This window comes from Rhinolophus sinicus, linkage group LG06 (assembly GCF_036562045.2).
Source record: "Rhinolophus sinicus isolate RSC01 linkage group LG06, ASM3656204v1, whole genome shotgun sequence".
Lineage (NCBI taxonomy): Eukaryota > Metazoa > Chordata > Mammalia > Chiroptera > Rhinolophidae > Rhinolophus > Rhinolophus sinicus.
The window spans coordinates 107,584,536-107,597,118 of record NC_133756.1 but is presented as its reverse complement, the minus strand read 5'-3'; the positions used below and the strand labels follow the sequence as shown (position 1 = coordinate 107,597,118).

Genomic DNA, 12,583 nt, shown 5'->3' with positions numbered 1-12,583 from the left:
CGACATTATCCCTCATAGAGTACAAATTCCATGTATAGAGTCACCTAAGAATTGGGACTATGAAATAGATGTGAATTCTGATAAGTTCTAGGTACCTAATGACTTTCTCTGGAGGCTGACCTATAATTATGAATAAGTTCTTATTTCTCAGGCTCCTCTCTATAAATAATGAAATGTGAAATTTCATAGAAAAAGCCCCTTTAAGGCCTGAAGGGGAGAAAGGGCTCCAGTTGGAGGATAATAAAATAATAAAATATGACTTATAACTCACTGTAGGTACAGCAAACTATATATATATATGTGTGTGTGTGTTTTATATATATATATATGTTATATATGTTATATATATATATAACAGCACCAATTTCTGTATTACCAGAACTTGAATTGTTCCTCTTTTAGAATAGATCTATGACCCAAGTGGAGATCAGAGCACAGGGAATAAAATGGCAAACATAAGCAGAGATGGCTTTCAATGATGATAACACGAGGCTCCTGCCTTTAAGTTTAGATCTCTGAAATGTGGGAATGACTCCAAGACCATGTTCTGGACATAAGCATCAATACCTTTTCCTGGCCACTGGAAATAGGGCTTTCCCTCTCTGTCTTTGCTCACTTTGTGATGTCAGAACTAGTCAAACATGGCCAGGATGCCTAGATAACCACAAGGGAGACAAACAGGCACCTCAGGATCCAGACATAGCTGTTGTTCAGACTCTACTGTCTACTGTCTAGAGGAGAATTATAACAATACCTTCCGGGAGAGTCTCCATTCTCATCAAATAGGATCATATCTCCAGAAACCCCCGTAAAATTGGTTTTCATCAGGGAGTCCAAAAGTTTCCGTCCGTCGATAGGCTTCATTGCATCACAGAGGCCTGCATAGCCCGGGCAGAGGGCTGTCTGCATGTTATGGAGCCCATAGGCCATAGAATAGATCGCGTTGATCACAAATCCCATTTTGGAATCTTGAACATGATGTGTTTTCAGAGTCAGAGAACCTGTTGGGAAACAAATTAGGGATTCACTTTGAGATTTAATTCTACTATAGCTACTTGCATGGATTCTGAGTAATGAGAGAACGCAGTAGAACAATTTATTAGAGTTAGAACGAGTCAATCCTAAGATACAGGAGCCAACATAGTATGCCTAATAATTGCCTTCTATTTCCAGTTTTGTTTTGGTTTTTCCTCAAAACCCTGAAGAATGATTTGAATCTCCAACAGTACTAATATTCACTTACCCCATTACCAAACTCTGCTAGCGCTGTATTTCTCTACCACAAAAGTTATCTTAAGGATAGATTAATATCCCTTGTACTCAGCTGTGATAATATACCTCTATGGTGTAGAAATTCTCAACACATCTCCAGTTTCCAAACTATTAAGTCCTCTTAGCCTAAAAAAATAGATCCTCCACTATCTTGCCTCAACTTACCTATTTAGATTTATCATCCACCCCTTCCAACCTCGAAGCATATGCTCCCCATAAAGTGACATATTTGGAAATTCTGAAATATAACATTTACACTCCATTAATTCATTAATTAATTCAATAAACATTTATTGGACTCTGAGTATACATAAATCTGCATGGTGGGTGATATAAGGAAAACAGAAAGATGAATTGGACATGGATTCTGCCCTTCAGAAGAAACTTGCTCAATAACAGAAGTAAATTATGTAGCTAAACTAAAAGGTACAAGGTGAAAAATCTGTAATGCATGTGGAGTTAAAATCTACAGAGGCCCAAAGAGGGAGATCCCTTCCAATGAAGGGCTCTTGGAAAGTTCATTAAAGAACTGACATTCGGTATGGGTTATTGATTCAACAAATATGGAGTAAATGCCACTTCCTTCTGATAGCTCAGAACTTGCTGGGAGTGGGGACATAATGTTGAACAGACAGACATGGTTCTCACTCTCATTTATTTAGAGTGTAAAGTCCAGAAGAGCATCTGGCTTGATAAGTGCTGAGGCAGGACTGAATCCAGAGTGGCAGCAGATCCAGAAGCTCACTGAAGTTGACCATTACGGTTGAGTATCAGCTGGATGAAGAGCGTGTGTGTGGTGGAAAGTGTTCCAAGCATGTTTGAAGGTTCACAGATGAGAGCACACTGTGATGGGGAAATTTTAAGAAGACTGGAATGGCCAGAATATGGAGAGGAGGTAGGAGAATGGCAAGAACTGAAGGAGGAGAGGGAGACAGGACTGCTTAAGCCACTTTAAGTTTGCTATACTTTATGATAAGAGCATGGGGATCCTTTATGATATTTAAACTAGGAAGGAACCTGGTCAGATTTCTATTTTAGAAAGACCTATCTATCTGGCCACAGTATGGAGAAAGATTTAAAGGGCTGTAGGAATAGAGTCAAGAAGACCTGTTAAAAGGCAATGCAACAATCCCAGTGACAGCTGAAAATGGCCTGCCCTAGGGTAGAGGCCATTGTTATGGACAGAAATGTTTAGGAGATGGAATCTACTAACAGACCCAGCAATTGAAGAATGGAGAGGGTTGAGATATGTAAGAAGAGCATGGTAACAGCTGAAGTGAAGACTGAGTTTGTCATGTGGGGAAAAAATATTTTTTAAGAGGGATAAAAAGGGACTTTACAAATATAGCATGGTACTTGATGACGTTTTTAAACTATAGAGGTATATTTCCCCCTTCTTGGTTGCTTGCCCAAATGCTGACACTTTAAATTTCCCTGAGCAGAGAGGCTCTCTAGGAAAACCAGCATGGTTCATCCTGACATAGATATAAGATGGGGAATCCTTTTTCCATCTCAGGGCTAGACACTGGACTCAGGCTAGTTCCCAACCAAGTGTTACAATTTCCTTCTATACATAAACCATCCATACTTCCACATTTCACCACTGGAAACGCCATTCGTCTAGGTGTGAAGTCAAATACTTTGAATCACTTTTGACTCTTCTCTTTCCTTCGCAACTTCTCAACTCTTATTTGATCTATTTTCAAATATACCTGAATTAAACTACATCAGTCTACTTCTGCCAGGTTCAAGCTATATCATCTCCTGTTTGGATCACAGCAATAGTCTTTTAACCGGTCTCCTTTCTACCTCTGTCTATCCTCCTTTGATTCCAGCTGATTTTTAACACAATAGCCAGAAAAAACTCCCTTAAAATATGTCAGATCATGACACTCCTCTGATCAAACTTTTCAGTGGCTTGTTCCTGAAACTAAATACCAGGTCGTTGCACTGACCATCAAAGACATACAGGAGTTTGCCTCACAGTGCCCCACCCTTATCCTTCTCACTCTATTCGTAACACTCTTCATTTAAATTCTCTCTCTCTAGCCAGGCTGGCCTCCTCCCTGATCCTCAAACAGACCAGGTGTACTCAGGCCTCCAGGCCCTTGTACTTGCTCTTCCTTCTGCCTGGAATGCTCTGCCTCGGAGATACATAGAACCTGTTCCCTCCCCAATGCAGGTCTTTACTCAACTATCATCCTCTCTGTGAGATGTTCTCTGGACATCCTGTCTGAATCGCATCTCCACCCACTCCTCCCACACACTCCCTAAGTCCTTTCCCAACATTGTTTTTCAACTTCCTGCCATCTAAAATACTACATATTTTATATATTTGTCTTGTTTATTGTCTGTCTCGTTTACCCACTAAAATGTAAACTCTGAGAGGCTAGGGATTATTTTGCTTTGTTCGCTACTCACTGCCTTGAACAATGCCTGGCACATAGTGGGTCCTCAATAAATATTTGTTAAATGAATGAAAGGACTAGCTCTTCTCACTAGACTACCCTTTCTATTTTTTTTTCCTCCCTGACCCTACTAACACTAATCCTATCTATTTTAAAGGCTTCAAGAGCACTTCTTTCACGAAGACCACCATGACTGCAGACACTAAAATTAACCTTGTCCTTCCAAGCTCCCTATTACTTTCTTATACTTCCCTCAGGCACCATGTACACCATACTACAGAAATGTGGGCATACTTAATGGAAGCAGAATTTGAAACATCCGGTCCACAAGTCAATGCATTTCCTACTTTCCTCCATTTAACTCCCTAAATAGAGGCAGTTACTCACCTGATTGATTCTACTTCCAGAAAATTGACTGGGCAGTGGTAATCTTTGAGACCACCTTAGGTGCTTGACCTTGAGATTAAACCATATGTTGCAACTCAGTCTCTAAACCCATTATCAGGATTCAGCAATAGGTGCATTTGTGGCTATTAAACAGGTTAAGTAGTTTGATTCTCATTTGTGTTTTTTTTCCTCTTATGAGCAGAATACGGAGATCTGGGTTTAAATTCCTGCTTTAGGTCTTCCTAGCTTTGTGACTTGGACAAGTTACTTAAATTCTCAAAGATTAAGTTTAATTATCTGTTAAATGATGACCTTTATCTTGCAAGGATGATGTAAGAATTAAATGCTATAGGAAAGTCATGAGTACCTAGCACAAACTCTGGCACAAGTCAGATGCTTCATAAATGGTAACTATATTGAAATACAAATCATAATAACCTTTAGTCAGTATGTTTTGTGGTCAAGACTTTGGAGAACAAAAGCAAGTCAAAGGTCCCATCTGATGTGATGCTCAATAGCTCTGAGGCAGTCATCTTTCAGGTTCCCTTCCTGATTTTTCTTTATGCTTTGTCTACAATAGACAGTAACTGGCACAAAGGCAAAATTTGAGCCTTATTCATTTGCAAATCAAATCACAGTGCTTAGGGCATGGTTACTGTACTATTTGTTGAATTGAATGAGGACAAGAATGAAGATTTGCATTTGTTTGGCACTTCTCAAAATAATATTTGTGTGTATCAGTGATGTGCATGGATACTGTATCCAAACTGTAGAGATAAAGAAACTGAGATGGAGACAGGTTAAGTAGATTTTCCAGGGTCACACAGATAGTAAAAATCAGAAGTAGATAAGAATTTCTAACGCCAAGATTAGTGTCCTTTTTGCTATATGATATTGCTTTTCCCTCAAATAGTGCCTGCTGTACCTGTGTAAGACCTGGGCCCAGGAATATACAGATGGAGCTGACTGATGATGGCAAGTGCTTGAAAACCAAAGGACACACGTGTTTGTTTACAGTCTGTTGAATCATTGCTATTATTGAGCATCTGGGAACAACTGGCCTATTTGGGCAGCATTAGGGTCTTGTAGAACTTCAGGTGACTATCTGCCCTTGTCACTCAAAGACGCCAAATGGTTGCAAATTAAAAAAACAACAACAAAACAAACACAACTGCTAAAGAAACTCATAGAACTTTAGCCTTTGTAATTTCTCAAGTCATTTTGATACATGTACGTATACTATTGTGCATATTTTCTACTTATTAATTTGTATGTGTCTGGGCTGCACCTTCCCTCAGCAATTGTCTGTGATCCTCCTCCAGTTCAGAATGAAGGTTTTGCTCTGTTCTCCTATGGCACCGGTGCTGATGTTTATCCTACACTAAATACTCTATACAGGAATTGCCTGTTTACATAGCTGTTTCTAGACTTAAGGCTGTGCTTCGTTCTTCTAGAGTGCTGGTGGTGACTTGTGGCTGGTTCCTTGTATACTACAGGCATCCTAAGGACAAAGAGTTTGTGTCGTTCACAGAGGTAGCCCTTGTGCCTAGTACAGCACCGGACACATAACTAGCACTGTTAATGTGTATTAAGTACATGAATGAGGCCTGATGGATGACAGGATGTTGCAAAGGTGTCATCCAATACCAGGTCTGGTCTTCAGATTGTCAAATCGGTTTACTAGAGCAATTGTCCCTTTGTAGAATGACACACAATTAAACTAAATGACAATGCCAATTTTCAACAGGATCTTTCAGGTGGACCAGATAATCCCATAAAGAAACGCTGGATGTTTATAATATAGGGAAGGACTGTTTTTGCAGAGGCTGGATTGCAAGCTGGCTGCCTATGTGCCCCAAGACACAGAGCTCAGGCAGACATTACTCAGTGGCACAGAGCAAACTATCCAAAGATGAGAGAGTCCATTATGACCAGCCCATGGAAAGAAAACACAGGTTGTTCTTTACATGAGTTAAAACAAACCTGCCCTTATTCCACTTGCATCTTACTGAAGTTAGAAATAAATTCAACATTGTTCTTCTGTTCTCCTTTCCCTCCCATACCAATAAATCTTCCTTGGAAGCAAAAAACACATATGAACCTTAGGTGAGGAGATGGAGGGGGTCTCTCTTCCATTAGCGATTAGAGACCACTTCTCTGTCTGAGAGATGATCCTTCTTTTCTTACTCTCTGCTAAATAAACTTATTTTAAACACTATACTGGCTCATATTTGAATTATTTCCTATGTGAAGCCAGGAACCTTCTTTTCCTGTAATAATTTCACCATCTAAAGAAACTACCTGGGAAAAATTCTGGTCCAGTTAAGATGCAGTAAGCACTCTTCATCCTGTTTCTCTCACTGAACACACAGCTAAAAAGCCTGGGCGGAATGACTGGCGCCACTTTGTGAGGATTCGGAAAAGTAAATGGCAACAGGTTACAGGAAGGAAACCAGAATTCAGAAGACCACTGAACCATGCGTGCGATTCTGGGATCTTTTTTGCCTCCAGTACTTCCAGGCCTGGACTCAAAGGCAGCCCCAACGGCAGAACTCTGAAAACCAGGTGCAGGAACAAATTGCTCCAAGAGGAGCCTTGTATTTCTGCTCTGAAGAGTGGGAAGGGGCACCCTGCCTGTCAGGGAGAACAGGAGAAACTCCACTTTTGTTTTTGCTTGTTTTCCCATGCAAGCCCCCAGGCATCCCTGCAGAGGGGATGCTGGTAAAAGAAAACATCTATAAGTCTTAGCGTGGGGTCACTTCTCTATGACCAAAGGAACTGTATACCAAGAATATGGAGAAACTCCCTGTTGCTCTTTTCCTTTCTCTAGCCTCGCCCCATCTGGCTCCCATGGCAATTCAGTCAAAGGCACAGGAAGTGTGAGGCACAGGTAGAAACTAAAGCCTCAGATTTCTACCCAGAGGACCAGGAGAAGAAAGGGAGAGGCTGGGAGCTGAAGTGTCAGGGAGACTATGGAGAGGGGGGAGCTCAAGAAAGTGATCCCTCAAGCTTGAACATGAACTCCTAGGACCACTCCCCTCCACCCCCACCCCAGTTGTGCAGACAAGGGTTTGACCCTAGTCAGCAGATCAAAGTTTTGAGAAGTGAATCATGGGATAGAATACTGCCTAGGGGCAAGACTGGCCACTGAGTGAAGCACCTGTGCAGTAAACTCTGCCAGCACTGCAGAGGCTTTGAGAACCACACTGACAATGGAACCACAGCCCTCAGAAGTAGGTGTGAACTGGTAGCCTGAAGCTACGCAGGCTGATTTCCTGTTTCTTTTTCTTTTTTTTTTAAATTAATATTTTCTATAAGGCAACATTATATTTGAAATGTCCAGAATCATGAGATGACACCTAGAATAAGGGGACTATCTATGATCACTTGGGAGCACTGCAAGGGTCACACCACATTTTACTCATCTTTTGTTTACATTTCCAAGCTCCCTACGCTCTGATTGACAGAATCTTTCTTTAGATGTCTTAATAAAACTCAGAGTTATATTCAGTTCCTTTGTTCTTGCTGCTTAGGCCCTAGAGAGAAATTCTGGCTCATTAGTTAATTTATTTGTTGACTCATTCAGAGATGAATTAAGTTATTGATTAAACAGACACTTAATGAGTCCTTATTGTATGTCAGAGATTGTGCTGGATGCTGGTGATACAAACATGAGTAACTTAATATCTCTTTCCTCCAAAAATAGCATGTAAGGCTCAGTGATAGAAGTTTTGGAGGCCCAAACTGTTTCACCTGATCAGGCAAATGTTAAAGTCCTGAGTCCCCCAAATAAAAGGGTTCATTTTAACCAGACTTCTTTTCTTATCCTCTGAGCAGTAGGAAAGAGAGGGCATGTTAATGAGTTGGCATGTTAATGCAGGGAAGAGCTGGACTTCATTCAGAAGTATTTAGTTTGTGCAAGGATTATTTTTTAGGGTCCACTATGGGCCAAGGCCAATGAAGGCAGGAATATTTATGCCAAACCAAACTTGCCAGCTGCTCTCAGGCTGGATCTGTCTCACAGCAGCTTGCAGAGAGGAAATGGAAGAGGAGAGAATAGATGCTCCCTCTGTTTCTTGACAACTGGATCCCTGATTTAGAACGCTTAACATTCAATCCTAATATTACTCTTGCTAAATCAAATCAGAAGACCCCCAAAAGATTAGCAGAAACTGAATCCTCCAATCTGTGATGACAATTTAATTTTATAGCACTCAAAACACATGTTTTAATTCATCTAGGGAACTGGAACTTTGAAGTTTAGTAGCTGTTAAAACAAAGGAAAACAGACTGTCTTAATGTAGAATAGGAGAATGTCTGATACAAGAGACTTGAGAAAGCATCCAGTCTAGAAGTTGTAGAAAGGAACCCTTGGGCCGAATTCCTTTTTCTTGTTTGGCCTAAATGCTGTATTGTACAAGTTTCACGTAAAAATCCAGCTTTGTAGACTCTCTTGGAAAAATCAGGTGTCCCAATTCTGGCTTCACATTCTCACATGGAAAATGCTGACCTGCTTCTGTCTTTTACCTCTTTGGCCCCTGTACTCATCTGAGATTGGGACCTCCTAATCTGGTCCAATAAACTCATTTTATAGATGAGGAAAATAAGGCCAAGAGAAGGAAAAGGAATTCCCTAAAGTCATACTTTTGGTTAGTGGCAGCTGGCTCGAGACCCCTTGTGCCTAAACTCTTGAATTAGTGCTATTTTCATACAGGAAGTAAAGGAAACCATAATTTAGTATTGTTTTCAGCAAGTTAACTCATGAGCAGAGAGTAATGAAACTGGTAACAGTTTATTTTTTTTTAAAATCCCAAGTTAATTTTTTTATGTTAGCCTTTATGCTGGATACTAAAATACGTTCAGATTGTCCTCATTATTTCACCTCTACCTACCAGTAGGGAATAGATAATAAAGGAAAGCAGGCTGTCCAGTAAGGGATTCAAGTATTTTCTAGGAAGGAAATTATAAATCTGAAAGATGCCATTGGATAACACGCTGTAACATTGCAGTGAAAAAAAACTGCAGTGAAGCAAATTCTCCCGACTCATTTATTTTATGAATCTACTCATTCCTTATGCATATGGCAAATGGATGCCAGTTATGCTCAGTGGAGGACACCATCATTTGTTTCCTGCCGAGACAGAAGGGCAGAGCATCCCCCAAGCAAGAATTAATCTTTTGCCATTACGTGCTCCCACAGAAATGTGTTTGTTCCTCTATTATAACACATGATGCTTTCTGCTACACATTAGAATTATCTGTGTGTATGTCTGTGCCCACCACAGACTACGAGCATCTTGAAAGCTAAAACTGACTTGTTTATGTTGTATCCTCCACAGTTCCTAACACTGGCATAGATTGGTCACTCCATTCCTTTATTTAACATTTACTAAGCACCTATTTTATGAAAAAGCCTTTGAACATACTACAAGATTCAGAGGTTAGTTCAGAACAGACAGTCAGCTCGATGCAGACTGGGCCCACATTGATCTTGCTTATTATTGTATTTCCAGCACCCAGAAGAGAGATCAGCATTGTCAGTAATGGCAGGTCGTATGAATGATGGATAAATGTGAGTAGACTTCAGGTATGGAACTTAATAGATAGTGGTTCAGACAGAGAAATTCATGTTATAATGAAGATACTGGTAGCTTCCTGGGAGCATAGGTTAAGATTAATAAAATAAAGGACCAGTTATGCGATCTAGGGCTTGGACAGAGACTAGTGATGTCACAAAGGAAAGCTTAGTCTATGAAAGGGCTGAAGGAACTGATGACATCATATAACTCATTCATCCCCTTTCTTCTTAACTCTCCATGTGCCTGTTCTGCATCAGGAAGCATGGAGACACTGGGAACCCAGAGCTGTATCTGTATGCCTGCCTATTGAGACACCAGTTTCTAATATCTACAGTGACTCCAGTTTATAATTGTGCCTGAAATACAGACAGTTGACCTCTAAATGCTGATATTGAAATACAAATGATCACAGTAGTTGCAGAAAGAAGACATCTTCAGGGAGCTACAGAAACTCAACAGGGATTGTACACTCCTATGTGCAGAATGCCAAATTTTAAATTTAAATGATTCACTATTGACAGCCCATTGGCAGCCCTCTGATGGATATGTTATTTCAGCTAGCGTAGCTCTTTCATTCACATTACGGTATTTTGAGGAACTTCCATATGGTGTGTAAAAGAAGAAAGAATTCCACCGAGATATGAAGGCTGCTGGTTCTGATATTTGAAAGAGTATGTGGCAAAATTCCACAGCATTACATTCTCCTTACTATACTCAGCCCAAACTCCTAGACCAGACCTTTCCTACTTGGCTCTGTCTGTCCATTGAATTGCCACTCTTCTTTTCCATTTTAACTGTGTTTCATCATATTTCCTGAAGATGTGGTTTCCCCATCTTTATCTGATGAGCTTACTATCATATTTTAAAACAGTCTAATGGTCACTTTCCTGGAAAGCCTTGCTCAAGTTTCCCAGGCAGGATTTAATAATTCTTCTTTCAGGGCTTCTTCATTTGGGAAACATTTGCTTGTACAGTTATGAGAATTAGAGACAATACATATAGAAGCCATAACCCGGTACGAGGTACTAAATAACTAGAAACTCTTGCTGCTGCTGTACATCTAGTAGAATTTTCATATAAGAGATCAGTAGCTTAGTCTAAGATATTTATAAAATTAACACTCCCCAACTTTCTATGCTTTTGTATTCACAAATTGTCCCAGAGTTTATGCTTCTGAAAATAAGTGATGCCAAAAATGTAAGTTCCATTAAGACTTTTACTTCTAATTAAAAAGAACAAGCATGCTAATTGAAAACCTCTATCTCATATAATAAACACTGTAATTGAAATGAAATAGAAAATTGAAAAAATGAATTACATTGCAGTGTATAAATTTCCTGCAAAGAATTCAACTGCAGAATGTGGAGTTCACAAATCTGTATGCCAGAAGATGAATTATCATGTTTAATACAAGTGGTTTGATTAGGGTAGAAAAAATTTTATAAAATGATAGACAGTGGATCATTTTTATCAAAAAAAGTCTTTATGAAGCTCCATCTTCTGAGTGTGCTCATTACTATACCACTAGGACTAGTTTCCTTATTATAGATATTATTTAAAAATAACAATAATCATCGTCACTTTCAACCGTGACAATGATTATTTTCTATAAACCATTTTATTCTGAAATATTTCAAAGGCAATCATTGAAAGAGAAAAGAAAGTATTCCACAGATGCCAGATGTTACGTGCGGTACATTCATTGCCTCATTTAACCCTTACAGACAACATATCAGCTAAGCATTATATTCGGCCTTTGTTTAGATGAGAAAATTTGGGCTCAGAGAGTTAAAATGCCAATGACATAAAGCTAAACGAAGTAAAGTGGAACTTCAGACTCAGTTCAACTGGCTCTATAGACTGACCTTTCTGTACCAGTACCTCCCTAACTTCTTACAAACATAAGAAAGTCACTTTTGCACATGCCATTTTCTGTCACTTTAACATGAGAATAATCATCCCTGCTAACTTCTGAGTGGAGCACCTGAGGAACGAATGAGAGCTTGTATGTAAAAGATGTTGATTAATAGCAACAGGTAATACGACGTCTGACAATTTAGTTCACAAACTTGTTGCAATGATGTTGTTAACCTTTGCTTTTTTTTTGATTGGGGAATATTGGAGAACAGTGTGTTTTTCCAGGACCCATCAGCTCCATGTCAATTCATTGTATTTTAATCTAGTTGTGGGGGGCACAACTCAGATCCAAGTCAAGTTGTTGTTTTCAATCTAGTTGTGGCGGGTGCAGCTCACTGGCCCATGTGGGACTCAAACCGGCAACGTTGGTGTTATGAGCACCTTGCTCTAACCACTGAGCAAACCGGCTGCCCGGTTTGAGCTTTTGCCCACTGACAGCTCAGCTGCAAGCTCAAGATGTTGCTTCTCACTGGCCCATGTGGGAATCGAACCAGCGATCTTGATGTTATGAGTCACACGCTCTAACCACTGAGCCAACTGGTTGCCCACTGGAGGCTCAGCTTCAAGCTGAAGCTGTTGTTTTCAATCTAGTTGTGGAGGGCGCAGTTCACTGGACCATGTGGGAATTGAACTGGCAACCTTGTTGTTAAGAGCTCACACTCTAACCAACTGAGCCATCCAGCTGTCCCCTAAACTTTTTTGATATTAGAGAGATTATTCATTATGAATTTGTACCGACTTGGATAACTGTTAACCAAGTTTACTATTTGGAAATGCTGAAAAGGCTGCATGAAAAAGTTAGACGATGTGAACTTTTCACCAACAACTCATGGTTCTTGCATCACGACAATGCACCAGCTCACATGGCACTGTCTGTGTGGGAGTTTTTCACCAGTAAACAAATAACTGTACTGGAACACCCTCCATACTCACCTGATCTGGCCCCCAATAACTTCTTTCATTACCTGAAGATAAAGGAAATATTGAAAGGAAGACATTTTGATGACACTCAGGACATCA

At 40.0% G+C, this 12,583-nt stretch overlaps 1 protein-coding gene across 6 annotated transcripts in view; it reads right to left on the bottom strand.

Annotated features, from left to right (window-relative positions):
• Window positions 1-12,583, bottom strand: part of GRM5 (glutamate metabotropic receptor 5) — a 456,294-nt gene that overhangs the window by 93,648 nt on the left and 350,063 nt on the right. For all 6 annotated transcript variants that reach the window (XR_012497441.1, XR_012497444.1, XR_012497443.1 and 3 more), the window contains exon 5: window positions 755-1,001. Coding sequence is in view for 2 of the 6 variants with exons in the window: in XM_074335624.1 (XP_074191725.1) it covers window positions 755-1,001 (247 nt within the window). In the remaining 4 variants the exon portion in view is untranslated. The remainder of the gene's footprint in view (window positions 1-754; window positions 1,002-12,583) is intronic.